The sequence below is a fragment of the Thrips palmi genome, unplaced genomic scaffold (assembly GCF_012932325.1).
Source record: "Thrips palmi isolate BJ-2018 unplaced genomic scaffold, TpBJ-2018v1 HiC_scaffold_1, whole genome shotgun sequence".
NCBI classification, from domain to species: Eukaryota; Metazoa; Arthropoda; class Insecta; order Thysanoptera; family Thripidae; genus Thrips; species Thrips palmi.
Window position 1 is genome coordinate 7,166,687 of NW_023144620.1, and position 27,936 is coordinate 7,194,622.

At 61.9% G+C, this 27,936-nt stretch overlaps 1 protein-coding gene across 1 annotated transcript in view; it reads right to left on the minus strand.

Moving 5' to 3' along the window:
* Positions 1-26,443, minus strand: part of LOC117643475 (potassium voltage-gated channel protein eag) — a 28,803-nt gene extending 2,360 nt beyond the window's left edge. Inside the window, exons 1-17 of the mRNA XM_034382403.1 lie at positions 26,264-26,443; positions 18,063-18,163; positions 17,232-17,364; positions 12,897-12,908; positions 9,935-10,066; positions 9,620-9,741; positions 9,094-9,489; positions 8,019-8,187; positions 4,218-4,472; positions 3,943-4,142; positions 2,840-3,092; positions 2,548-2,744; positions 2,305-2,454; positions 1,982-2,068; positions 1,659-1,873; positions 1,433-1,556; positions 386-1,079 (exon numbers count right to left, since the gene is read on the minus strand). Coding sequence (XP_034238294.1) covers positions 386-1,079; positions 1,433-1,556; positions 1,659-1,873; positions 1,982-2,068; positions 2,305-2,454; positions 2,548-2,744; positions 2,840-3,092; positions 3,943-4,142; positions 4,218-4,472; positions 8,019-8,187; positions 9,094-9,489; positions 9,620-9,741; positions 9,935-10,066; positions 12,897-12,908; positions 17,232-17,364; positions 18,063-18,163; positions 26,264-26,342 — 3,319 coding nt within the window. The 5' untranslated portion in view covers positions 26,343-26,443. The remainder of the gene's footprint in view (positions 1-385; positions 1,080-1,432; positions 1,557-1,658; positions 1,874-1,981; positions 2,069-2,304; positions 2,455-2,547; positions 2,745-2,839; positions 3,093-3,942; positions 4,143-4,217; positions 4,473-8,018; positions 8,188-9,093; positions 9,490-9,619; positions 9,742-9,934; positions 10,067-12,896; positions 12,909-17,231; positions 17,365-18,062; positions 18,164-26,263) is intronic.
* Between the last annotated feature and the right edge of the window lie 1,493 nt (positions 26,444-27,936).

Here is a 27,936-nt window from a genome sequence, read left to right on the forward strand (position 1 = left end):
CCCGTTTCCTAAAAAATATTTTCTTTGAAAAGAGCACCTTCACTTGTTGGGAGTATGAAACAGGTGATAAAGAGTTTAAAAACATCTCCTGGTCCGGGCCAGGGGGGCTACCCCCCAAGTCTCCAATTGCTTCATAGGAAATGAGTAGAAAATAACTGAACATTAAAGAAAGATTGTTTTTGTTCCTTTGTTTACAATCACTCGCACTGCTATAGGAACTCTCTTGGTCTTCTGGGCCTCTTGCCCTCATCGTCCGCGGGGGGCGTGCTGGGCGTGCTGCTCGCGCTGCCCCCGGTCCCCGCCCCCGGCCCCGCCCCCTCCTCTGGAGTCCTCGCCTCTGCGGCCGTGTGTCGGGGCGGGGGCGGGGGCGGCTGCGGCGCGCTGCCGGCAGATCCCTGCGGAGGCGGGGCGGGCGCCGCAGCTTTAGTCCGAGATTTGCTCCTTCGCTTTTTCAGAATCACACTCCCCGGGGTGGGGGCCGCCAGGCTGAGGCCCAGGCTGAGGCCGTCACTGCTGGACGGCGTCAGCGCGGCCCCCGGGCTCTCCGCCGCGGTCGAGGCCGTGGCCGAGGTGTCCACCACCACGGGCAGAGGCAGTGACAGCGACGTCGGCGGCGCCACTACGGTGGTGGTTGTGGTGGTGGTGCGGTGCGTGTGCTCGTGCGTGCTGGCGGGCGTGTGCGGCGTGTGGGACGCCACCACGGTCTCCAGTCTCGACGCGATCACGGACAGGATGTCCTCCATGCGAGACACCTTCTGGTTCAGTCTTTGCACCTCCAGCTTGACGTCCACCTTGAAGTCCATTATGTTGCCGATGAGCTCCTTGTACTGCACGCCCGAGATGGGCGCCGCAGTGAGGGTCAGAGCGGGGACCACGGGGGCGGGCAGGGCGGGCAGGGCGGGGGTTGCGGCGACGTGCGCGGGACTCGGCCGCCCCACGTCGCGCTCCTCCAGCTCCACCACCTCCTCGATGGTCTCCTGGCGCGTGATGGTGGGCAGCAGGCTCCCGGGCGGCCCGGGCCCCGAGCCGGCACCTGAACTCGAGCCGGGCGCCGACACCTTCTGCAGCTTGGGGAACACCTGCGACACACGAGACGAGAGTCACGAGGCGGCGTGTCGACATACACCCGATTCACCTCAACGTACTGGCCCGAATCCCCCGACAGCTTCCCTAGCAGAGCTCTGCAGAACGCGCGCGCCCCGTCCCGTTCCGCGGCGCTGCGTGCGCGGTGTGCTTTACAGCCAGCGGAGCCGAGCGGAGAAAGCGCCTGCAGTCGTGAGGATAGGCTGGCCCGCGCCCCAAGTCCGTGCTGCGGGCCGGCCTACCTCGCATTACCATTACCACTACGGGCTGGACCACAACTGATCGTATGCCGTTTCGGGCCCCGTCTTGGCCCCGTCTTGGCCCCGTCCTCCTTAACCGACACACTGACCTTGTTCCCCGAACCAGAAGACATCCCGCTGCTGGAGGCAGAGCCGGAGCCCCCCGCGGTGGAGCTGGAGCGGCCGATGGCGGCCAGCGAGGGGCCGTGGCCGGACAGTGGGGCCGTGGCGCCGCTGCAACACAATGCACCTGTCAGCCCATCGCCGCGGCGACGTCGCCCTGTCTGCCGCACTCGTGGGGCGTCCCGCAGTGGTGCGACACAGCCTTCACGTTACCTCGCCGACTCGCTGCCCGAGTCCAGGGAGCTGGAGCCGAGCAGGCGGCCCCACTTGGATGGTCGCGCCCCGAGGGGCCGGGCGGGCCTGGCCGCTGCCACCACCAGCGCCGAAGAAGTGCCGCCCCCCGACCCGCCTCCACCGCCCTCGCCGCCCCCGCTCTCCGGCTCGGAGCTGTCCCTCTCCACCACGCTGGACAACTGCTTGGTCAGCACCTGGAACAGAGTCGGTCAGTCTCGCGCCAAACGGCCCCAAGCCCTGCCAGCCCCAGCCGCCCCGCCCCGCCCCGCCCCCCCCGCCCCGCCCCGCCCCGCCCCGCTCACCGGCCTGCCGCCGCCCTCGCCGCCGCTGGTCCCGCCGCCCCCATCGCTGAACGACTCCCCTCCTCTCTCCACGTCTTGACTCGGCGACTGGAGGCAGGAAAAAACGTCCAACGACTTTAGCAGGGGAAAGGAGCCGATAAAAGTTTGGATAATCGGGGTCCCGTCCGGGCCTCGGGCCGGGTCGGTCGGGCTGTGGCACACTGTGGGCGGCGTCCTGGCGGCGTCCGCCACCAGCCCTTCGACGCCCTCTCCCTTCGCGCCTCCGCGCCTCCGCGTCCGTCCAGAAAGAGGCCTACAGCCCCTCCCGCAGGTTGAGAACGTACCGGCTGTTGGTGGGCTGCGCGGTCGCGCCGGAACTTGGAGAATATTTTCCTGACGAGGTGGTCTTGGTTCTGGTCCAGCTGAGGCTCGTTCTTGCGTCTCTCCGCCAGCTCCTTCTCTCGCCGCACGTCCGCCACCTTCCGGAAGATGAGCTGCGCAGAGGCGCGGGTTCAAATCCCGTTTTTCCCCTCCCATTTTTTCATCACCACCTGTTCCCCCTTTTGCGGGGCCACTCGGCTACTCACTCGGTGGCGCAGGTTGTAAGTGAGCACCAGGTTCCGCGCGAACGAGTTGGCGAAGGCCTGGTAGAAGTCCAGCACCTCCAGCAGCTTGTCCCTCTTGATGGTGTGCAAGTCGCAGTAGGTGAGCGCGCGCACGTTGGCGGCCGACTGGCCGACGGCGGAGTCCTTCCAGAAGGAGTCCCCGAACACGTCACCCTTGCCTGCGCAGGTACACTGTGAGTCCCCGGCCGCCCCCCGCGTACCGCCTGCCCCCAGCGCCGCCTTACATTACCTTCACTCCCTGTTCCGTCCTTACCGAGGATGGCGACCACCTCGTCGTCCTGAATGACCTCCAGCGACCCCGTCACGATGAAGCATAGCGAGTCGATGGACTCCCCCGTGTGGTACAGCAGGTCGCCGGGCGCCGAGTGCGACATGGTGAAGTGCATGGCGAGCGCGCGGAGGCAGCCGTCACTCGCCAGCCTGAAGGCGGGGTGCTCGTTGAAGACCTTCCGGTTCAGGTGCACGCAGATGTCGGCCTTCATGTCCTTGGGGCAGTAGTTGAGCACCTGGCGGAAGGCGAGCGGACAGGTACAGTACGACCTTGGGACTTGGCAACGGCGGCACGGCCGCGGCACGGCAGCACGCTGTCGTCGACTACTCAAGCCGCAAGGCGGAAAGAACGGCGAAAAAAAGGTTGAGTATGCCAGCGCTTGCAATGGTATTTGACCCACGGCCGCTTCGTGACTGTGGTCAGAGAGCACGTTGGAATGCCGACAGCTGATTGCTTGCTGACGTAATGCTCTATTTTCAACCCCCAGTGGCTCTCTGACTGGCATGGGCAAGTCTAAATTATGAAAGTGTGCCGTTAAGTGCGCGCTTTGGCCGCTACGAGCTTCTCGCCAGCCTGAGGGGCCTGCTACGACTAGTGTAGTAACTGATTCGGTGCGCCCAGAAGCTTGTGAAGAAAATAACACTCGCAAAAGGTACTTGGAAACCGCCGAACACAACAGTGTCGACGGTACGAAAATCTACGATATGGCAAAGAGTAAGGCAATTAAAGTTTTAATTGCAACAAAGAAAAGAAAAATATTGTGAAAAATAAAATTTTGACGCAGAGAGACTTATTTTTTTTAAAAATGTATGTATCTGCTAAAGCTTTTGTTGTGGAAAGAATACAAATTAAAACTTCAGCTCTCTGCGAAGCGTCGAGAAAAATAAGCAGACAATTTTCTAGAGATTTTGCTTGCCATCCGTCCTCGTCCGGCAAAGAGCAAATTAATAATACGCTACTCCGTCACTCGGTGTGCCCACTGGGCCTGCCTCACGCGCGTGACGTCGTGGATAAGTAAAGAGAGAGGGAAAAACGATTCGAAAACGAAGATGTTATTTTCTTCAGTGGCTCCTGACCTGGTTTACCTTATCCGTATCCAAGCCCTTGGTCATAGCCCACGTGGACACCACATAGTCCATGACCCTCTCCGACAGCCCCTTCGGCACCTCGTGCAGCTTCATGAACTCGCGCACGTTGTTGAGCATGTCGTGGTACTTGGCCGTGGCCGACGTCATCTGCTGGATGATGGTGGTCACGTGACCGAAGATGGTGGCGTACAGCAGGGCTGTGCAGACAAAGTCAAATCAACTTTTATTTTCTTCCTTCGACCAACACAGGACCTAGCTAAACGAGTTCGCACCTGCGATGATCATCATGCAGATGGTGAAGATCTTCTCGTTGTCCGTCTCGGCCGCCACGTTGCCAAAGCCCACGCTGGTCATGCACGTCATGGTGAAGTAGAGCGCCGTCACGTACATGGTCTTCCTGCTCGGCCCGTTGGTCAGCTCGGGCATGTTGGTCTCGTTGTTCCACGCGTACAGGTAGGGTGACTGTGTCACGTTGGCCAGCTTCCAGAGCCACGAGTATTGGATGCCATTGTCCGCGTCGGACCGCCCTGCAACAACCGCCGCAGTCCTTTTTTCAAAATCTCTTCCGTTTTCTTTCTCCTACACCGACTGAATTTTGCATTGGGGAACCATCGTGCGCGGGACGAGTGGGCGACCGAGGCGGCCGCACACGAAGGTTCACATTCAAAAGCAACATGAATTTTCTGTGAGTAACAAAAAGTTGTTTTTAATGATTTAAGTGCAAAACTGAAATAACGACCGCCCGTCCGCAGGCAGAAGAAGCCCCCGTGTTCCACCAGAACAACGAAGAGGTTCGTTCGTTCGCATACTCCCGCCGAGGGGGTAGTCTACTACACTGGGGGAAAGGGCGCCGGCCGGGCCGGGCACCGCCAAAGCAATTATTTAAACTTTCAAATCCCGCCCCCTTCGTTTGGAATTTATTTACACGCCGCCCCGCGATGAGGCTTACGTTGACGCGGGCAGAACGGCCTGGCCGCGCCGTGCCGCGCCGCCCCTCTGCTACATTATCAAACATGAGGAGGCAAATATTTGCCGAGCCAACCCGAGTGCGCAGCGCTGCGTGCTCCCCTCCCCTCCCGGCGTGCGGTGAGCGCGGCAGCGTCGCGATCCAAGGGGGAGAGGGGGGTGAAGCTCAGGTGAGGTTCACACCTTGTGATCCTGTTGGATCAGAAGCCTTACCCCGCCTCAAGTGTACTCTCATCCCCCGCCCCCTCACCGCCCTCCGTCATCACACGGCCCGCTCAGCCAGATCAGTGAACCCGGTCCGCGCCGCGCGCCGCCGCGCAGGCAGGCAGCAGGCGGTCCAAGAGGCAGGCCGCCCGAGCAGGCAGGCAGCGCGCGCAGCGCGGCGCTGTGTTGACTCCCGCATGCCTGGCCCGCGCAAATTAGCTTCATTACCTAATTCCCTTGTCGAGTAGTGGAAGCGTTTCGTGGAAAAAGGTGCGGGTGGAATTGCAGCAGGCGGCTCTGCGACAGTGGGGTGGCCTGGTGGCGGCCGCTAAGTACCTCGTGGTGGACGGTGCGCCGCCGCGGTGCCGCCGCGGTGCCGCCCTGCCCTGCCGGGGTGCAGTGGGACCACCGAGAGTAATCCCGCTTGAGGCGCCAAGCGCGCAAAGCGCAAAGCAAAACGTGACCCACTTTTTGACCTTTTTATTTCCCCCTGCCCGGCCAGGCGGGCCAGGCGGGCCGAGGTGGGTGGTTCGGCGTGGGGCCTTGCGGCGGCAGTAAGCTTATTCCGGTGAGTCGCGCTGTCGCTGTGCCGTGGAGCCATTTCGTCCTACACTTTCCCCTGTTTAGAACAGCTAAGGGGCTGAACTTACGACGGTTTCGTCTTTCCTTTTTTTTAGTTAGCACTTTTGATAGATTGATCTATTCCCCGCCCCATCAAAGAGACCGGAAACTTATTTCCTTCCGGACGGCCGAGGAGGAGAAGGGGCGGGGGGCTCGAGTGGCCGCCCGCCAGGCTAACGCCGTCGTCGTTCTGGACTGGACTGTGCGCGCTACGCGGCCCGCTTTATGCGGAGCGAGTAGAGTCATTACGCACCCCGCGCGCGACTGCCGAGCACTAAATCGTGGCAAAAAACAAATACAAAGCCTCGCAGAAACAACAACAAGGTGGCGTGTTCGGCGTGCCTGCGTGCCGCCCTCGCTCCGCCCCGCTCGGCGCGCTGCCCGGTGCCTGGCCAGCGCGGCCAGCCTTGGCGGCGGTTGGGACGGGGGCCGGGCCTCGCCGGCCTCGTCTTGGCGGGCCGGGCCGGGCGGCAAGCCTCTGCCACTCGGCTCCTCGGCTTGCCTCGGCCCCGCCATCTGGCGCGCGGCCAGCCGAGTCGGGGCGGAGCGAGGGCGGCGCGGGAAAGGCGGGAAGGCCCGGCGGTTCAAAACCTCATTGTGGCCGTTTAAATGCGGGGTTATGGCTCCGTTCCATGAACATGTGGGAATGGAAGCGGTAAGTACTGCTGCTAAGCTCTTCATTTGGGCTGGGTGCTGCGCCGCCCCACCCCCAGAAGGCCCCGGAGGGTCCCGGAGGGCCCACCCCCAGGGCGGGGGGCTGCGGGGGGCGGCCTGTCCTTGTGCGCCCCGCCGCCGTGTGTCCAGCCAGAAGTTCCGTCTTTGTTTCGACTGCGATTAACGCCGATTACCGTTATTGATTCGACGGTGGCGGTGATACCGGCTATTCAAACGTCACTCCAGTAGCATTGGGCAACGACTAGATAACGTCACTCGAAACGTCGCGACACATCGATACCCGTTTACGGCAAAAAGACGACCGATGGCGCATTTTCGTTGCGTTTTTTGTCTGTTATTTTTTTATTTTCGAGGTATCGCCATTTGAATCAATCACGCCGTGCTGACAGGGCGGCGCTCGGCCGCTCGGCCCCGGGCTGCGTGGCTGCGTCCGGGGCGCCGCGGTCCGTGACGCTTGTTACGCAGCCCCGGCCGCAGCGCCGCAGCCCGCTGGCGCCTTGGCTGCCTGATTGGCCCGGTCGCCCCATTTCTAATTCAGTCGAAACAAGCGTTTTTGTTTTTGCTTCTGGCTGGAGTGGGCTGCAACTCAACTCGTCCCGGGCGTGGCAAAGGCCGGCAAAGCGGAAGTGGAGTCGAAATGCGGGATGCACTTCCGTGACGGCCTCACGGCCTCGGCCATGGCCTACCTTCGTCGTTCTCATCGCTATACCCATTCGCTTCGAGGGACGCCTCGGTCCCGGCCTCTGCCCCGGCCTCGGCCCCGGCTACCGCTAAGGCTACGGCCCCGGCCACAGCCCCGGCCTCCTCCGCGGCCCCGTCGACGGACGCGTCTGTCTCGGCTGCGAGCGGGAAGGGCGTAAGGGCAAGGGCACAGGCACACGTAGTGGCTCCAAGCTACTCACAAAGTGGATCACACTGACACACGCGGTGAAACAGAAGCAGAGGTTAGGTCAGGTTAGGTTTGGTTAGGTCAGGTTAGGTCACACAGGATGCATTCCAGTCCCTATTGGTCTACGACATTGATCAATACAAGGCGGCCATACTGCCTCAATGTTACAGCAACCGCTGAAAAAAAAAACATAACTACAACTCTACAGCTTTTCCGTTTGTCGTTAAAAACCAAGAAAACAAATTTAAAAAATGGCGTTACAAGGAGCACACGAACATGCCACACTTTGAATTTGGTCTCTACTCTCAAATATGGTCATTCCCGTTAGAAATCATCTCCACGGAACACAGAAAAAAAAACAGCAAAAAACAACAACAACGCACACAACAACTCTGAAAACACATACTGCATGTGTGTGGGGGCCGATACCCCGCCATTGGCAGTGTGCTGGCGTGGCTCTGGACCGGGCCGGCTGGCCGATGCCGACCTCGGTCACACAAAACGGAAAACAAACCGGCACAGTGGCACGGCCTGTGCGGCCTGCGGCGGTGGCATGGCGACATGACGACATCGGCATGCCCTCTAAACCGGCTGTCACAATCAGTGGAGAACAAGTGCAGTACGGCCTTGAGTGGCTGCAGGGCTAGAGTACAGTGCGTACAGGGAGGAGCCAAAGTATCACAAATTGTACAGCAGGGGCCCTCTGGCGGCGACTCACCGATGGAGTACCAGATGCAGGCCAGCCAGTGGGCGACCAGCATGTAGAAGCACAGCAGCAGGATGAGCATGGCGGCGCCGTACTCCAGGTAGCGGTCCAGCTTGCGCACCACGCGGCCCAGCCGCAGCAGCCGCACCACCTTGAGCGCGCTGAACAGCGACCCGATGCCCTGCAACACCAACCAGCGAGCTGCACTGCGTGCCCGGCAGCGACCACAACAAAATGGGATGAAAAACGGAAAATATGCGCGGCATTTTAAGGATCTCTATAGCTGCGCCGAGCGATAAATCAGTCCATGTCAGCGGCATTGCCGACTTGAAAGGACGACAGCCAAGAAGCAAACTAAAATATGAGAAGAATCAAGGAGCAAAAAAGAAAAAACCGGACATAGTCCCAGGGCGCCTGCGGGTGGCGCGGTACGCAACCCGCATTCGGGGGTGCGGCAGGGGAGGGACCTGGCGGTGGCGGCGGGGGCGGTGGAGGGGCAGTGAGGGTGGGGGAGAAGGGGACTACAGGGGGTCATGGAGGGGCTTCTAAGACTGTCTCAGGCTGGGTCAACGTTACGCCTACCTTAGACATCGCGACTACGAAATACCTGCGACGCTAGATGTCCGGAGGGGAGTGTGTCTACGCTACCGTCAGACTGCCTGCCGGGCAGGATGCAGGCAGGATGCCGACAGGATGCAGGCAGGATGCTTCGAGGAGACGGGGGCTGATGCCCGCCACTTAAAATCACCCTCTTAACCTGTTGCCAACAACATGGCTGCCTGGCTGCGGGGGTACGGGCTGGCTGCGCTACGGTGTAGGCTCTCTGCCCAAGGCTCTTGCCAAGGGGACGGGGCGGGGGCGGGCAGGGACTCACGTGCTTGTCCAGGATGCTGCCGTCCCCGTCGGGGTCCAGGAAGCTCGTGCTTCGCGCGCTGCGCACGCCGCGCGGGCCGCCGCGGTGCACGCGGTGCGCCAGATGGGCCTCGGCCAGGGACAGGGGCGTGGGCGTGGAGCCGCCAGGGGAGCCGGAGCCCCGCTGGGGGGCCGCCGTGGACAACGTGGACAACGAGGACGCGGAGCTACTTACGTCCTCGTCGTGGTCAAACGCGTTGAACACGTCGTACGGCAGGCACGACAGCAGGTCGATGATGAACCAGGACTTGAGGTAGTTCATGCGGATCACTTTGGGGTCGGACACCACCTCGCCGCCCGGGCCCACGAACGTCGTGTGGAAGTTGAGCACGATGTCGATGAAGAAGATGACGTCCACGATGGAGTCCACTACCAGCAGGGACACGTCCTCCGAGGTCTTGTTCTTGAAGGCCACGTTGTAGGGCACCATGATGGCGGTGTAGAAAGTGAGGCACAGGATGATCCAGTCCCAGATGGCCTTGAAGGCGCAGTAGTGCAGCAGGATGTGGGGCGGCGTCTTGGGTGCCTCCTGGCGGTACTGGGGCATCACGTCCGCGCTCAGGCTCATCATCTGGGGCAACGGCAACAAAGCAACAAACGTCAAACTCATCGGCTGTCTGGCTGCGTCGCTGCGTCGGCTGCTCCCGCTTGCGGCGTTTGCGGCCATTTCGGCGGCGGGTGGCGGCGGCGCGGGTACTTACATGCGCCAAGTTGGACTGCTTGGCGGTGTCCTTGAGGTTGGGGAGGTGGGAGGAGAACTGGGACACGAGCACGGAGCGACTGCGGGTGACGGACCGGGCCAACTTGGCGAATTTGCTCAGTCCTGCGTCAAAGACAAACAGGACGCGTTCCAGCACAACCGTGTCTAAGTAAATAAACAAACCAGAATGAGTGAACAGTGAACAAACCAAAACAAACAAAATAAAAATAAAATGGCGAAAGAAGGAAAATGACATAAGAAATCTCTTGGAAAATAGTCAAAGAAAAAAAGAGAAACAAGGAGGAGGTTGGCTCACCGCCTTTGTTGTCGTCCGTCTCGATGGGCTGCTTGAGGGCGGTGATGTCCCGGAAGGTGAGCAGGAACAGCACCACCAGGTCGCGCTCGTTCTTGATGGGGGCAATCTGCAGTAGCAGCCATAGCGGCGTTTCTGCAAGTCATCCGTTAACGTCAGCCTCAGATGGAAGCTCGTGCATATCTGTGTATGTTAATGTATGCGTGTGTGTGAGACGGTGTGCTTGTGTGTCTGTGTGTGTGTGTGTGCTGTGCCCACTGGCTAGCCTATCTCATCAATGCATTTGATGGGGAGCTCCTGGTGCACCGCCTGTCTTCCCTCTCTGTCACTCCTCATTGCGAATGAATGCGAGTGACAGAGGCGGAGCACATTCGGGTCACGTTCGGCGCGCTGAGCGCGTTCGGGGCGCTTCGGGGTGCAGTTGCAGAACTGGTAGTAGTTCAGCCTACGTGTCGTCGTGTCGCGAGGCATCTGTGAATAATGGTCTTCCGCGCCACTGCACGCGCTGGCTGCAGGCATGCTGCAGGCTGGGGCCGGGCCTCGGGCAGGCACGGCGCTGCACTCCAAGAAGTGCACGCTCGGCTCGGAACGGCCGGGGCGGCCCGGACGGCCCGAACGGCCCCGCTGGATTTGAATAAGGACTGTTGCAGTTTACATAGGGCGGCCTCAGGAAGTCCGTGCAGCCTGAAGGCTACTCCCCGCCCTCTCCGCCCACCCCTTCCCCTCCCGCCCCTCTTGCCTCTGCTCTTCGCTGCGCTGCGCTTTGCTGCGCCTGGCGACTGTCCAACGTGTGTTAACCACCGCGACGGCGCGATTCGGTCCACTGGAAAAAAAAGAAAAAGTCTGAAATTCCGTTTTGGGGGGTGGACTTGGCTTGGCCTTTTGACGGACTGGATGGGAGGCTGCCGTCGACGCGCCGCCCCTCCCCGCTGTCGAGAGAGGCTCGCCGACCACACGCTGACGCGCACGCTGATGTAGAGCCAGTCGAGCCCCTCCGGCAAGGCGCACGTCCGTGATGGCGATCCAGCGGGCAGTGTGCAGGGTGTTGTATACGTGTGGGGATGCGCGTGTGTGTCTGTGAGTGTATGCGAGTGACAAGCGAATCCTCATAATATGTACACAGGCATGCATATCGTGCGGGCCACGCCAGTCCAGTTGGCAAGGTGCACCCCGAGGGCTGCGCCGGGCTGCGCGAGGCTGCGCCATGCCATGGCGGCGCGCTGCGCTCACACCGTCTCGGCTCCGCGCCGCCCCGCGCACTCCGCCGGGCAGGCAGGACCCTGCAGGACCCACTCTGGCCTAGACACCGTAAATCACAAAGTCTTGGCTCGGCTTCGATCCCGGGCGAAATGAACAGCCCGAAGGGCGCCATGGGCCATGCGCGCCATGCGCGCCATGCCGCCGAAGCAGCCCATGTCACTAGACAGATTCTAGAGTGGTCTAAGAGCCCAGCCGCCCAGCCCCGCCCCGCCCCACCGTCCCCGGCCCGGCTGAGCCCGGCAGGCATCGAGCAGCATCGAACCACAAAGCGCTGATAGTGTACAGCCAGCCAGCCAGCCTACTCGTCAGTCGGTCGCAAGACAGTCAGACAGAGTCATTATCGGTGCAGTTGTCACGTGGTCGTTTGGGGACACGATCGAGTCGCACGGCCTTTGAGTCTTTTTCCCTGCGGAGAGGGACTTGCGAGTATTTGTTCCTGAACATGCTAACAGTTTCGAGAGAGTGTGGGAAGGATAGAACAGGAGCTTTGAAGGTGAGAAGCTACATCATGTCACCGCTGGCCGATACTGGCCGACACGCTTGCCGTAGCGTATCACTTTTGGATCAGTTATATTGAAGTGATACTTTCACTCAGGCTATGAGTGTTTCGCGCCCTCACAGGGCGTAGGAGGGCAGCTTTGTCCAGCTTTGACATGGCAGAGAGTGACAGACATTGAAGGAAGTGAAGCACACTTAAACAAGCAGGCGACACTGCAATGGCAACAGAAGTGAAGCGAATTTAGTATTAGTGATAGTTATCTCTCAGGATGATTATTTATCAGTAAATCTAACGTGACTACGTGTTTAGACTTTGTGTTTTTTTACTCGCCAATGTGAAGGTTGGACTTATTTTAAGACAGAAGAAAGGAAGAGTAACTAAGAAAAAAATATGTGACACTCAACCGTGTTAACAAGTAATTTTTTTTAAAGTGACTACATTTTTTTTCAATCAATTGTTTGGGAATCACAGTGAGTCGAGCGTCACCGTGGTCGAGGCTTGGATCGAGAGGTCGATGCCGGAACAGCCTTCTCTTTCCGCAACGGAAGCGGAATTGCCCAAGATTAGAAGGGCCGTCGGCACGGTCGGCACCACACGCGCTAACTGTTCCGGCATTATTCGCTCTCCGGGAAAGAGGGATGGCTCTCACACCCGAAGCGGATAAAAACAAAATAAAAGTGAAAAAAAAAAAAAGGACGGAGCGATGGTCGACTCCCAGTCATTAACACATGTCCCGCAGCGGCTGTGACGCTTCGCGCGTCGTGCCAGCGAGAGAGCCAACACCCTTCCCCCTCCTTCCTCCGCCACGCTGTCGCTCCGTCTCTGTCGCTCCCCGGCAAGGGGCGGCGGCCCGCAGTCGCAGTCGCAGTGCTACGCAGTGCAGCCAGCAGGGATGAGAGATCATGAAGCGGTACCGAGACCGGTAAGATTTTCATTCGGATCTCGTTTTGTTTCTCATCCTCGGCGGCCGTCCACCACGTCCACGACGTCCACGATGCCCGTGGGGAGTGCACGGCGAGGCTGGCGCCCCTTGCCGGTCGTTGGCGCTACGCCACGCTACTGGCCTACGTGAGGATCGTCCGCATATCACGTGACGCTGTCCCACAGCTCTGTGCTTGCTTCTCCATGGACTGCCAATGAGTACGGGAGAGAGAGAGAGAAGGCGTTACGTGATACGTGGACGACCCCTGAAACACGGTTACGTACCTCTCGGCGTGCCTGCATGCCCACGCGCAATGCCACAAACAGAGACAAGGTGCAGTCGGTTAAACATGGCCCATGCGGCAGCGCGGCAGTGGCCCCGCTTGCGCAGCTTGCGCCCGCCCGCCAGCCCTGCCTGCCCGCCCGCCCCGCCTAGCGAAGGCGGCCCAGCCAGCCGGCCAGACGGGGCTGGCGGGCAGGCATGCCACCGCAAGTCACGGCCTCCGCCCTCTCCCAACAAAGTCTACCCCTTCCCCTCATCTGCTGCTCCCGGTGCAGGAGATCCTCATGCTCCTCGGGGACCGCGCGGCGCCTGGCTCCGGCTTGCCTCCGGGCAGGCGTTGCCTTGCCTGGCGTCGCCGCGCTGCTCCGGGAATAGCTGAGCTGGCCGCCAGCCCTGCCAGACCCGCCGCGACGCCGCCACAACGCACCGCAGGCAGCCTGGGCCGCTGCGGAGCCTGCGGAGGCGAGGCCGAGCCTCACCGCCAAAGAAAACACCCCCCGGAGTTTGGAAGCGGCCAAGCCGCCAAGCGGGTCGTAGGGTGGTGGGTGACGAGGCCCAGGAATCCGGCCATCCGCCGTCCGGGCGCTCAGCGCTCAGCGCTCGCCAAATTCACCGATAGCCGACGCACCTGTTGCGGCCAGCGGGGAATTTTGGACCACTTTACTGGCATTTCTCAGCCAATACGGCGGGACTCTGTTCTTTCATCTAGAGCCATTGCGTTTCCTTTTCCATGAACTGAACGCGTTGCGGGCGTTCTGCACGCACGCGAGGCGCTCGCCTTGGCGCTCGCCGTCCCGGCGGCGCGCAGTGGCACGGCGGCGGTCTGGCGGGCGGAGGCCAGCATCGGTGCCGCGGTCGCCGCGGTCCCCGGTGGCAGATAAACAAGGCCAGCAATAAAAGCGCACAGGACAACAAGAGGAAGAAGAAGTATTGAAGAAAAACTTTGGTCTTTTTCTGAAGGGAGTCAAGTCGGCGCCGCGTGTCAGTGTTGGTACGACTGTCCGGTGCGCGCGCGCCGTGCGCCGTGCGCCGTCAGCCCGCCGCCCCCGTCATTTCGCAGACGAGCAGGGCAGCAGGGCTGCCAATAGTGCAAGGAGGAACTCCCCCACGCGCGTTGAGCGGGTCGAGCGCGCGGCGCGCAAAACGGGTTCTTTTCGGCGCGGGTTTGACCCGATACGAACCAGCACGGGCACGCGATGCCGTTTGCAGCACTCCATCGATCTTGCTTCATGCACCCACTTATAGGCCCGGCGACGGTGTTGGGACCGATGGAACAGTCGGTCGCAATACGGCTAGAAGACACACCCACGGCCCCACAGAGATGCCATGCGCAAACAACGCACACACAGACACACGCACACTCGCACACTCACGCTCGCACAAATCTACAAGAAGCTGGCCGTGGCACGTCCTGTTCCCGAGCGAGCGGCGACCGGGGTGGCCCCGGCAGTCCACTGGTGGACCTCGAAATGAACAATAAAGGTGGCAACATAGCGGCGACAATGTCGTCTTGCCCAGGGCGGCCAACGCTCGCTCGACGACGGAGGCTTGCTCGGGCGCAGGGAGCGCCGCGGCGCTACCAACCTAACGACTGCATGCACCACGAAACAGGAAGCACACTACGCCACAGACGACACAAAAGCGGAGCGGGTTGGTTGGTAGTGGTCAGGTCGGGGAGCAAGGGAACAAAGTAGGGTGGCCGCCCCGAGGCCAGCACCGCGTCGACCCGGAGCTCTGTCTCTCTCGCACCCGTGCGGAACGCGCGAGCTGGCGCGAGGGACGGGTCGGGTCGACGCAGGCCGCAGGCCGCAGGCAGGGCCGACGCGGCGGGGAGCAGGGGCGCCGCGCGGCCGGCCTACCACCGCCGCAGCCTGGCCGCCTCCAAGGTCTCCGAGGCCTTCAAGGCGGCCGGCAGCGCGGCGCGTCTCGGCTGGACTCGGCCGCCGCGACGCCTCCTGAGGGACGGGTCCATGTTTGATGAGGAGTGTCTCTTCATGTTGTTCATTTTCGGGGGCACGCCAAGCTGCCAAGCTCCGTGCAGCAAGCCGCTACAGACAGTCAGCCACGGCTTGCATCAGCTCGCAGCTCGCAGGGTCTAGCTCTACTTAATGAAAGGTTTGGTTTGGCTTACGCAAATTGAGTGGCAGTCCGAATGGCTTTACGACGGGGGCTTTGGAAAACAAACATAGCAATTGAATTGTCACTTCGATGAATGAAAAGCTGCAATAGGTCGACAAGGACTACCACTGTCGCTAGGGTGCGCTGTCGGTGTAACAAAGAAAGGAAAGACAAAGTTCTACCAACTATTTGGCAGTGTAGACTGTGTGCCTGGGCTGTCCACACCCCCGGCATCGCCCAGTCAGTACGCTCTGGCTCGGGGGAGAAGCGGAGAGACCTACGCCCGCTCTGATCCGCCTTGACCTCAACTTTGCCGTGTCCCAATCAGATTAGAATCATGTCCGAATGTCTGCTCATCGCTGTGAAACCACCCTACAAGGTTTGCTTTACAGTCTGACGTAGCAATAATCAGAGAAGGAAAAGAGAGAGAGGAGGATAAGACGAGACAAGAAACGGTTTTGAAGGAGGAAGGCAAAATTAAGAGAAAGGTGTCAGATGGTAGAAAAAATACGGCAAATCAGCTTAGCTGCAGAGATAAGAGCTCCAAAAGGTGCAGGGAAGTGGTTTGAAAAAGAGGCAAAAGGCTGAAAAATAGTGAGAAAAACGGGAATCTGTAAAAGGAAGAAGAAAGGTAAAGGCATGCACATTTTAAAAAATAAGACAGAAGTTTAGGGCCATGGCCCACAGAAACAGACAGCAGTGAGAAATAGAAGAAAAAGAGACACTTGTCGCAGATCGAACAAAAACTGTGCCGTGGCCAATAGAAATTTACCAATGTTCCCAAAAAGTTTTTTTTAAATGGCCGTTCACGGTAGGTCGAGCATTTTTCAGCGATCAAAGAGAGGCACAAAATTATCGTTCAGAAGTTTAGAGGAGTGCAATAGTGAGAAGTGCAAAACAAAATAAGTGTTCTTGAGAGGGGGAAAAAAGAAAAAGATAGCAAAAGACAGAGAAAGTAAAGGTGAAGCTTTTTACAAAGATACAGGTTTCATCAACTTATTCAAATCTGCAATAATCCTCAAAATGTACAGTTAATCTGGGGGAGGCATTTACGAGAACGAAGCGAGGCCGTTCAATCAAAACCTGCGCACAAAAGGTACGCTCCCGCAGTGTTTTGTCAATCTCAATTCAACAGAGCGGAGCCGGACCACGCGTGGCGAAAACCGAAAACCGCGCGAACAAAGGAAGGCGAGGAACAAAAGAAGGCGTTCCGTTTCGTTTCGTATTCATCAAAACCTCGTACCGCGCAAAATTAATGTTATTCCTCTAGACGTTCGGGGCTTTTATTTTTGATGCCCACAGCATTCGTATTGTATGCGTATGTACACGGTTTGGAAAAGTGAAAAAAAAATCCGCCTGTTTAAAATGAGCTCACGCAGGGATACCAACAGAAACCTTCGCATGGTGCCTACGAGAGGAAAAAGGTGCAGTGTTCTCTGTCCAAAAAATAAATTGAGGCACGTAAAATAGCTGAAATGGGAATGACAAAATAGACAAAATTAGAGCAGAGGTGTGTACGTGCAAAAACATTACTTATGCTAATCGGAGCTGCGTCTTTACGCTAGTAGTTAAAAAAATCCGTAGGAAAAATAGTAGTAACTCTACTCAAAGTGTATACAAAGATAAACCGTCGCTGCTCTGTTTATTTCAAGTTAAGCTAATGTTTCCCCGCGCCGTCCCGCGCGTGCCGCGTCGCGTCGCGTCGCGTGGCGGGTCGCGGATGGGGCGCCGCTAGCGGCGTAGAGTCTACGGCGTAGAGTCTACAGTGTACGCAAAGCAGTACCACACTCACACAGTCAGACCGTCAGACCCACCGTCGGCAGTCGTCGGCCTATCGACTGACAGCGTCAATCCGGGAAACGCTTTCCCTTAAGTGGAGGAAGTCTATTGCTGATTGGGGGTGACAGAAAGAGAGCGTGTACCGAAAAGGGCACACGACAAACAGGGCATCAACAACAAGGAGGCCCAGCGCGATGTTTTTGTTTGCAGACAACAGCTCTGCAGGCCCCACACGCGGTCTGGAGGGAGCTCGAATGTGGCCGCCGCGTTTTATGCGGTGAAGGGAGCCCCTCCCACCCCCACCCCCACCCCCAGTGCTACAGAGAAGCGAGATTACTCCAAACGGAGCGGGGCCTCCCCCTCCCCTCCATCGTAACGCCCTTGACCAGTCCAATAGCCGGCCCACCCCACCCCGGTGCCGGCTGGCCGCGGTGCCTTACTGTTTTTCTTGTAGAGCAGGATCTCGAACTGGTCGTGCAGTTGGTTCTCCAGCACCATGTCGATCCTGGAGATGGTCTCCTTGTCCGTCAGCTCCCCGTACATGAAGGTGCACCGACATGATTTCTGCATCACCTGAAAACAAGCAACAAAGTCGCGCGGGGTTCAAGAGCTGGCCGCCGCCTCCCGAGAAGTTGCTTCTCCGTGTTGCTATTAATCTGTCTTCTCCGGAGACAGAGACTGACAGAGTGACGCGGACAGGGCCGGCGGGATGGTGGCCGATGGTGGGCCGGGCGCCGCGCGGTCCCCGAACCCTTCCCGGGGGGTCGGCGCCATCCCGCCGCCCCGCGTCCCGGCGTCCCATCCCCTGACATGAATGTTTGAAAAGTCGCAGCAGAAAGTCCCGCCGAAAGCCCCGGCCTCCCCCACCACCTTCCCCATTAATAATACTTGAAAACCGAAACTCTCCGAAACTCGCTCGGTATACGCGACACCGGCCCCTTACAGTGCAGGGCACCGGCAGCGGGTCGGCCGCCATCGGCTCCTCCACAGGCAGTGAAAGGGTTACGGCCCATGGCGGCCCATGGCCCCAACGCCCCAACGCCCGTGGGCCGGCAGACGCTATCTCGCTGGACGGCCGCGGTCGCCGTGGTGCCCGCCCGCCCGCCGCGCCGGAACGCGGAGCGCCTGTGAATCCCGGGGTAGGCCGTCCCGGTGCACAGCCGTGCTCGACGGGGTGCCTACCCGCCGCTCCACAGGCGCTCGCCCACGCAGCCTCTGCATTTCTCTTCTTTTCTCTCATCTCGTTCTCACAGCGCGACAGCGCGACTCACCTCTGCCCTGTTGTATCCGGAAATTTTACAGAAAGACTCGTTGCAGTAGACGATGGGGAAATCGACGATCTGCGCGTTGGCCAGCAGGAAGCTGCTGTCGGCTGCAACACAAGAGGAACAAGGTCACCGGGACTGTTGCTGGGACTGATGACGTCACTCCGCGTCACGCGGTTCGGCCGCGCCGCTCGTTCGCCTCGCCGTCGATCAATTAGGGGCGAATAAACAGTAGAGTCCCTCAATCGGTGCAATAACTCGCGCAGTCTAACGGCAGCCTGCTGGGCCTGCAGCCCCAATTGATGAAGCCAAGTTCGACGTGCAGGCCAAAGTTTGCCTCGATTTGTTCATAAACCAGCAGCCGGTGAAAGGGCGACGGGCCGACGCGCCGACGGGCCGAAAGGGGCAGCAGAATGCAGCAGAATGCGGGGGACGTGAACGGTGGCAGGGGCGGCGGCGGGGGCGGCGGGGGGTGTTCGCCGAGGTGGCGGGCGCTCCCGCAAACACCCCCGCCACCGCCACCGCACGGCCTTGTGCCGCTTGCACTTCACGGAGACGCGCGCGACGAGGATGGAAGAAGAAGAAGATGGAGAAGTAGAGGAGTCGCTACTCTCCCCGCCTGCATGTGTGTTTCCGCTTCCGACCGCAGTGGAGGTGGCGGCAGCACTCGCCATAACACTGCTGCCAACTGCAGAGACCACCTTCGCCTCACAGACACACTCATACTGCTGCAGCTACCAGCAGACAGGCTGCCGCCCCGCCCGGCTAGCCCGGCCCCGCCACACACTGCACTCCGTTTAGTGTGTTTTTCTTTTGTCTCTGCGTTTTTTGCCTTTTTTTTGTTTTGTTTGGGCATGTGTTTTTCTCTCGGAGGGTTATTTTGTGCGCACGGCGGCACCACCCCTGTGGAGGCCGCGGTGGAGAAATAGTGGCGCTTTGATAACAGTTTGGCGGTATCATCCCAGCCCAGCCGAGGCCCGAGGCCCCAGCCCAGGCCGCCCAGGCTTCTGATTTACAGCCAAATGAATTGCCAAAGGACCATCCGCGCTCTGAGGCCCGCTGGCCCGCTGGCCCGCTCCGCTCCCGGCCCTGCCGGCCTTGTACCGGAGAACTGGCTGGAGTGGTGTGGCGCGCTGCGGCCGTCTCTGCGGCCTCGGCCCGGAGTTCTCCGCCTCGGCCACAAGGTCAACCCCGTAGCCGCGAAGGAGCACATCGGGGTGCTTCCGCGCGGGCCTTCACCGGGAGTGGCGTGGCCATGGCCGTGGCCTCCGCCACCGGGCCTCCACCACCAGGCCTCCACCACCAGGCCTCCACCATCAGGCCTCCACCACCAGGCCTCCACCATCAGGCCTCCACCACCAGGCCTCCGCCACCAGGCCTCCACCACCAGGCCTCCACCACCAGGCCTCCACCACCAGGCCTCCGCCACCAGGCCTCCACCACCAGGCCTCCACCACCAGGCCTCCACCACCAGGCCTCCACCACCAGGCCTCCACCACCAGGCCTCTGCCAAACGCGGCCGAGGCGTGGAAAGCACCCGGTTCGCGCCGCGCCCGGCGCGCTGCCCCGCCACCGTGTTCAAGCCGAGCAGCATTAGCTGTGTACTTGACTGCTTGGCGTGCACTTGATATTCATGGCCAACTTGAGCGCTTGCATATCTTTCGGCCGCGCCACGCGCGCTGGGAAAAGGGAGGGGTTGGGGGTGGGGGCGCAGAGGGGGGCACGGGGAGGGGGTGGGGTGGCGTTTACCAAGGCGATGAAATCACCTATGTAAATGCAGCGGAAGCTCACATGATCCCAGCGAGCAGGAGGAAAGACTTGGCGAACAGGAGAGCGGGCGCAGCGTTGCAGCCGGGCGGGGCAGGAACGCGACGTGTATGCGGTGGAAGACAGGACGAATGGGTACGCGGACGGACAGACAGACAGAAACAGCTGTTGTGTGCTGGCTCCACGGGGTAGGTCGCGAAAACAAGAAAACAGAGGACCGTTCCAGCTCCAGGCTTGCGTCGGGCCCGCGCCAGTGGGGAGGGGCGGGACGGGGGAGGGGGAGGGGTGGTGGTGCATCCCCGCCACTTAATCACATCACACAGCCGAGGATCCAACAACAGCGCTGTCCGTCCGGGCTGGCTGGCCGGCTGCCTGCTTGGTTACTCGTGAGGAAAAGTGAGCCGATCATCTCGAGCCCCACCTCCCCGTTCGCCGCTCTCCTCTCCAGGGACGCCAGGCAGGCCAGGCACCAGCCAGCGGAAGGAAAGGTAGAGACAAATAGGGGAGCGGAAAGCACACTGCTGTGCTGTTGCTTGAGACTCGGTGAGGCGGGCCCAGGCGGGCCCAGGCGGGCGGACCGACGCCCCACCCCGCGCCAGCGCGCCAGCGCGCCACTCCCATACCTGTCGGATCTACTTCACTTCCAGGACAAATAAAGCCATTTGTTACGCCCTTCTCGCTCTGCAGCGCTCTGCAGCGAGCGCCGCGCCGGTGCCAGAGCCATGCAAACGACTTAATTTCTTGGAAGCGGTTTATTAGTGTTTTTAGGATCTTGCGCACGCTGCCGTGCCGCCGTGCGTTCCGACCCACGTCGCTGGGCAAATCGACATTATGTTGGCGCTGGCTGAATTCAATGTTTTTTTTTTGTTTTTTTTGCTGACACGGCCGTCTATCAACCGTTATTTTGTTTTTTAAATGTGGCAAATGACGGGAAGGAAAAGTTATAACAAACAAACTCGCGTTTATTCGAAGTGGACCAAATGTCAGGAAGTTGTTTTTGTGCGCGCGCGCGCGCGCGCGCGCGTGTGTGTGTGTGTGTGTGTGTGTGTGTGTCGAGACCAATTAACAGCCCTGGGGGCTTCGCGCAGCGCGGCCTCGCACAGCGCTGCCACGACTGAGGCCTCGCCTCGGCCTGACGGCCGCCTCGGCGTCGGTGCGGCGGCCACGCGGCCCCCTGGCCCATGGCCCCATCACGCTGACACACAAACACATTATAAGCCGGACGGGGCGCGGCGAGGCGCGGTGGGGCGCGCGGCAGCACGGCCAGCCTCTCGGGACGGGGCGGGGCGGGGCGGGGCGGGGCGGGGCGGGGGCAGAGCAGTCCGCAACTCATCTGCCCGTACCGTGTCGCCGTCGCGCTGGTCCTTCGCCTGCCCTGGCCACTCGGGGGCGGCGAGGACGGCGAGGACGGCGAGGACGGCGCGGGGGGAGAGGAGACCGCAGAGGACAAAAAGGGGCGGAGGGGGCGGGGGAGGTTTGGTTTGGTTTACGAGCCGACAAAGTCCACGAGATTAGCGGCAGGAAAAATAACATGGAGGAAACGCGGGAGGCGGGCGGGCGGCAAGAGGGAAGGAGCTGAGAAAGAATATTCTGAAAGCCGGCCTGAAAAAGGTCACGCGGCGTATCGCTAATTTTGAATAATAAACGAGGCTGGCATGTCGCTACACTGCCACGCATCACGCTGCCGCCTGCACTGTGCGCGCGCAGCGGGGGCGAGGGCGAGTGAGAGGGCAGGGGGGTTGACTGCGAGCAAAGAGAGAGGGTGAGTGCGAATAAGAGAGAGGGTGAGTGCGAATAAGAGAGAGGGTGAGTGCGAATAAGAGGGTGGGAGAGCGCGAATAAGAAGGGAGGGTTGGAAGGGAGGGAGCTCGCGGTCGCGCGCGAGGAGGGGCAGATGCTCTCCCGTCTCCTCCACTCGTGTCAAACAACAACACAATAAGGTGCGCGCAATTCGTCCCGAAGGGGAAACGTAATTGGGGGGCGAGGTACACCGTAAAGGGGTACACGGCCGGGCCGGGGATTCCCCCGTGTTCGATACGACACGCCACGCGATCCAACGCCACGCCACGCCGCCACGCCACGCCACGCGGGCATTCCGTTCGTACGGGCGGCGTCCGCAGTCCGTTGGCCCCGGCCGCGAGCGCGCCACACACGTGATGCAGGCGCGGACGGGGTAGCGGCATGGTAGCGGAGCGGGCCCCCACGCCCCCACCCCGCAGGGCCGGCATGGCAGTGCCGGCACGGCAGGGCCAGGCAGGGCCCGCCCCGCAGGCAGACAAGAAAACAATGCGTGCGGCGGGCGGGGCGCAGCGGGGCGCAGCGGGAGAGGGGGGAGGGGAAGGGGGAGGGGTAATGCGTTTGCCGGGTCTCCCTTTGTCTGCCCGCGCTGGATTCGTTCATTGGGGAGAGAGCATTCAAGCTAATTTGCCTCCGTCCCGCGGCGGCGGAGTAGAGACAGAGAAAGACGCCAGTAGCGCAACACACACAGGGCGAGAGAGACGGCAGAAAGAACAACTGCCTCTCGCTGCGGGCCGAGCCGGGCGGGCGGGGGGGGGGGGGGGGGGGGGAAGAGATGCTATGTTTTTGCATGCAATCTCCAAGATGGCCAGGAGCTTGAACGCCATACGGGTGCAAAGTAATCATTTCAGTTGATCTTGAGGGGCTCACCCACCGCCGCAGCGCCGCCAGCTTGCTCTGAACAACGAAGACGACGAAAAAAAAAGGACTTTTGTCATTTGTTATTATGCTAAAGAGCTAAGCCTCTTAGGGGTCGTTGTGTCAAGAGAGCAAGGAGTTAAGGAGTACGTCTTCCTCGGCGGCGAGGCGGCGAGGCGGCAAGCGAAAGCCTCGAGCCTCCCCCATTAAGGAGACAAGACGGTGCGCACTGCGCGTTCCCTGCCGTCGTCTCCCCGCCAGTGGCGGTCTTGAGCACCTCGGTGCCGGCGCGGCCGCCAGCAGGCCGATTCCTCTGTCTCCCTCGCACTCATGGTGCGCCCCCTGCAGGTGCGAGAGAGACGGAGCGACGACCATCGCCGACGTAGACGCGCCGTGCGGAACTAGTCTCTTGGCGCGGCCTGGCGTGCGCGCCCTGGCGGTGGCGGGCCTCACCGCGCACCGCGGCCGCACAAAAGGAGCGGCACGCAATCGAGTCGTTTTCTCTTCGTCGTCCTCCTCCGAACCCGAAAGTATTTCCTCGCCCTTTTTAAAGGCGCGCGGCGGCGGGGCGGCGGCAGGGCGGCAGCCAGCGGTGAGGTGGGTCAGTTGAAAAAGGGGCTCCATCACGTTGGTGTGCGGGCGGCGCGCGGTGGCGTGGTGGGGCGGAGGCGGGGCTGTTTCGGGGCGACGCCTCCGCGGTGGGCTGGCGGGCTGGCGGGCGGCAGTCCCCGGGGGGTAATCGGTGGCAAGGACAGCGTCGGGCAGGCAGCGCTGGCAGCGGGTAGCGTCGCCGCCGTAGCCACGGGCACATGGCACACGGCCCCTGGGGCCTCTGGGGCCACTCGGGCCTCTGGGCACCGAGCCCACGGCAGCACGGCGGCCCGGCCCATGGTGTCCGCGGTTCGGCCACGGTGGCGCCGTGCCGTGCCGGCCGTGCCCCAGCCGCCCCCATCCCCGAAGGCCTGAAGGCCTGAAGCCCTGCAGCTGTAGATCGATTGGCCCATACCTGGCGGCCTGGCGGCCTGCCGACGGCCTGCCGGGTTGGCGGCCTGGCTCACGGGGCTCATGGGGTGCACGGCGGTGCGCCGGCCGAGGTGGCGGGAGAAAAGAAGGCCTCATTTGGGTCGGAGCGAGAAAATGGCAGAATGACAGCGACCTATCTTTTCGCCCTCTTCGGGTCTTTGCGCGACGAGCCGCCCGGCTCTGTGGCGGTCTCTGTCTCTGTCTTGCAGACAGCAGACTGATTCCCAGGAGTCACTTCATCGCTCTGTCTCTGCCGCACTCATGGGCGTGGGGTGCGTGAGAGACAGCGCGACGAAAGACGCTTCGGACAGTCGGCCGCAGTCGGCTGCCCCGGTGGGGGTCGGGGCGCCGAGGCTCTGCAGGTCGTGACCGTCGTGACCACCTCGCCCCGGGTAGGCAGGCCGTGCCTACACTGCACGGAGATGAGAACCAACGTTGCCAGTGCAGCGGACTCTCCCCAGAGTGTAGCGGCCTCAAAATTGTACTCAGGGAAACTTGGAGCACGGCCTGGTAATTGGCTGTGCCTGGCTGTGCCTGGCCGTGCCGTGGGTTCGCTGTTCGCAGCACCTCCCTCCCGGGCAGGAAGGCCGGCCGGCCCTCCCAGGTACGGCAGCAGCAGAGGCAACGGCAGAGCCGGCAGAGGCCCCGCGGGGCTGGACAAGGGCGCGGTACTTATACACTCCGAGGAAAGCGCTTGGCTCGCGGCCAGAACCGAAAGCAGCCGAAAGCCGCCGAAAGCAGCCGAAAGCAGCCGAAAGCAGCCGAAAGCAGCCGAAAGCAGCCGAAAGCAGCCGAAAGCAGCCGAAAGCAGCCGAAAGCAGCCGAAAGCAGCCGAGTCGAGCGCGGCCGGCCGTGCCCCACACCGACACACCTCCCTCCAGCAGCGTCCGCGCCGTCCACGCTGCTCGGACCGGCTGCGGCCACCGGACCCACCGGCCACCGCAACGCCGTATTCAGCCGTATTACCGCACAGTGTGGGGGCGATGGCGCGGCGCGGGTCGGTCGGTGGTGGTTCGGACCGATTCGGGGGACGGCCACAAGCAGACGCAGTCGACGCAGACAGCGCGCCACAGCGTGCAGCGCTCAGCCCGGCGCAGCCGCAGCACAGCACCATCCCCAACACAGTGGTTAGTTTTCCGGCCGGCTTGGCTTCCATTTGAGCAGCTCCATTCCGAACAGCGCTTTTGTCGCCCTGTCTCTCAGAGAGAGAGAGAGAGAGAGAGAGAGAGAGAGAGGAGAGGGGGAGGAGAGAGAGAGGAGAGAGAGAGAGAGAGAGGAGAGGAGAGAGAGAGAGAGGAGAGGGGAGAGAGAGAGAGAGAGAGAGAGAGAGAGAGAGAGAGAGAGAGAGAGAGAGAGAGAGAGAGAGAGAGAGAGAGAGAGAGAGAGAGAGAGGGCACTGTCCGCAATCAAGCTGCAGAGCGCCAGGTGATCGGATTCCGTACATCGCCGTCCTCGCTCTGTCTCTCTCGCACTCATGGGGCGCACCGACGGCCGCGAGAGGGACAGAGCGAGGCGACGAAGCGCTGTGTGGAATCGGTCTGCTGACCACTTTTCCAGCCCACGCCTTTCGCCTTTCGCTTCCAGCGCCGCCGTACTTCACGGGCCGCCTTGCCTCTGGGCCGGCCGGGGAGGGGGAGGGGGAGGGGGGGTGATCAATGAACTTCCCGGCCGCGAGGGCAACCTTGGCACTGCGTTCAGTTCAGCTTGTTTCTGTTGCCCCCGGCGATTGGCTTTCAGGGCTTTCAGCAGACTGATTCCGAGAGTCGCTTTCGTCGCTCCGCCTCTCTCGCACTCGTGGGGCGTCCTCTGTAGGTGGGAGAGAGACGGAGCGACGAAAACGGCTCTCGGAATCGGCCTGCTGTGCTCTCAGCCTCGGCCGGACGGAGACGGCAACACGGGGAGAGGGCGGGGAGGAGCGGCCCGGAGGCGGCCCGCTCGCTTTGTAGCCGGGTCGCACGCCAGGGGCACGACGGCCAGGGGCACGACGGCCAGGGGCACGACGGCCAGGGGCACGACGGCCAGGGGCAGTCAGGCCGGGCGCCATGCTGAGGGAAGCACCTCCCCGCCAGCGACCGCCAGCGTCGCGGCCTGCACCGCCACCTCCAGCGCAGCGCGCCGCGCGTCGCGCGCCTCGCAGCACTGCCAGCAGTGCCAGCAGCACCCCCTTCTTCTTCATTAGCGCGGCCCCGACACTCGCATACCAAACAGCGGGCCGCGGTTCGAGTCCCGGCCGCGGCACGCTGCCGCGCTGCCGCTGCTCACACAATCAAGAGAAATCCCCCTTGCCGCTGTTGGACTGTTGTTTGCAGACTCGCGCTTCGCGGCACGGCGCTCGCGGCCCGCCCCGGCGGCAGGCTACGCCGGGCTACGCAAAGCGACGCAAAGCCGGGACATAATGTCGGGCGGAACGGCGCGGCTTTTACTACGCCGAGGCCGTGGCTTGCCGAGGCTGCGGCAGCGGCTCAGCGGGGATCAGCGGAATAAAGAATAAATCAGGCCGATCAGCGACGCCGCCGTGGCAGCGTGGCAGCGCCACATGTGCGCCGGGCGGCGCGGCGGCGCGGCGGGTAAGCTGCTGTAAGGACTTGTGCCGTCAGCGTCAGCGGCAGTCTTATTACGCTGCAAGCTGACCGGCTGCGGCACGGTGTGCGGGGAGGGGGGGGGGTCGCACAGGGCGAAAGGGGCATGGCTTGGCGAGGAGGGACACTGTTACGACTCGACGGGAGCCATCTCTGTGCCTTTGTTGATGAAGTGGTACTCACGCTGCGAGGTGGAGCGCCGAATGATGTTCTCGAGGAAGGTGTTCTGGGGCGCCACCAGCCCCCTGCGTCCGCCCGGCATCTCGGCTTAGTGTCTCCCTGGCTGCGAGTAGAGTGGGACGAGTCGGACCAACTGGCCGGCCGGGGGGCAAGCCAGGCAGGCCAGGCAGCTCCGAGCGTCCGTCCGCGCGGCCTCGGCCTCCGCGGCCTCCGCGGCCTGCGCGCCGCTTGGCTCCGGGCGCAGCCTGCCGGGCGCCGCGCTTGCCTCGTCGCCGTGGACGTCGTCGTCGTCTTCCTGGTTGGCGTCCGGGCCCGCCCCGGGCACAGCCATGGCCCTCTAGCCCCGCCCTAGGCCCGCCCCGGCAGCCGGCGGCCTGGCGGCCAGCGCCGGACGGGGGGCAGGGCGCGGCGGGCGCGGCGGGCGCGGCGCGGTGGCCGTGGACGTTTTCTGCGGCGCGGGTGCGAGGGCGACGTCACCAGCAGCGAGAAATCGGAGCGAGGACGTGAAGGGCGAGAAGAACAGTCAGTCGCTGTGGCTGTGCGGGCTGTGCGGGCTGTGCGGGCTGTGCGGGGGCTGCGTGCCCCGGGGGCCCCAGGGGGGACGCGCTGGCCGCGCGCTGTTGGCGCTGCGGGGGTCTCGGGAGGGGGCGCCGCCACTCTTGACGCCCATGACGTCACCGAGCCTCCAGCCATGGTCCCTCCTCCAGTCTGCGGGGACGCCCGGGACGCCGACACCCGGCGGCATCTGTGGCCATGGCCTGCAGCGTCGCCGAGAAAACCGAGAAAAAAACAGACAGATTCGTCAGACACGTGGACAGTGGCAAGCTCACCCGGAGAGATGGAAGGGAATGAGCCCCGGCGTACTGACCTGGAAGTGTGCGGTGGTGAGGGTCATGGCACGCGGGGCTGCGTCAGGGCGCGTGGGGCTTCGGCCGAGTCCTGGAACGAAAAAACACCAAAAGATACAGCGGGCCGTGGCGATGTGGGGTGGCGGTGATCTATTTTGAAACAGCCCCTTTTGCGCGGACGACGCGCCAAACCGAAACTACGGAAGGGGAGGGGCCTCCCGTCTCGTCAGTCCTCAAAGGATTGTTACATCCGCGATCCGACAGCCCCAAGTGAGGGTCGCCTTCCCTCCCCTTCCCCTTTCTGGCCGTCGACGCGGCCGTCAGCGCCCCTAATGTAGGCAGCCCCTCGACACCATTGAATGGCCCGGTGGGCCGACGGGCCGGGCCGGGCCGCTAGGGTTGCTCCGGCCACTCTCCACTGGGTCGAACCGTTTCCAGCCATATACACCGTGTCCTGCCGCCCTGCCGCCCTGCCCGGGCTCGGGGACTCACATCCCCCTTTCCCCTTTCCACCCCACCCAATCGGCCTCTCCAACTTTTTTCACCTCAGTCCACTGCGAAAAGAAATAATTCATGGGGTCAGCTTTTTTCCCGGACAAAACTTTCCCCCCAGGCTACCCTGCAAGAGAAAGGACCCGACAACAGAGATGTCGGATTGTACTGACCGTGCCTCGCTGCCCGCCGCCATGCAGCCGCCGTTGCAGCGCGGTTCCTGTGGGTTCCTGTGGGTTCCTGGGTGCTTTCGGTTCGGCCGTGCTGTCCGCGCGGCGAAGGCTGCCGTGCCTCTGGGACCCTGTGCGACAGACAAGAAGGAACGGCGTCAGGGGG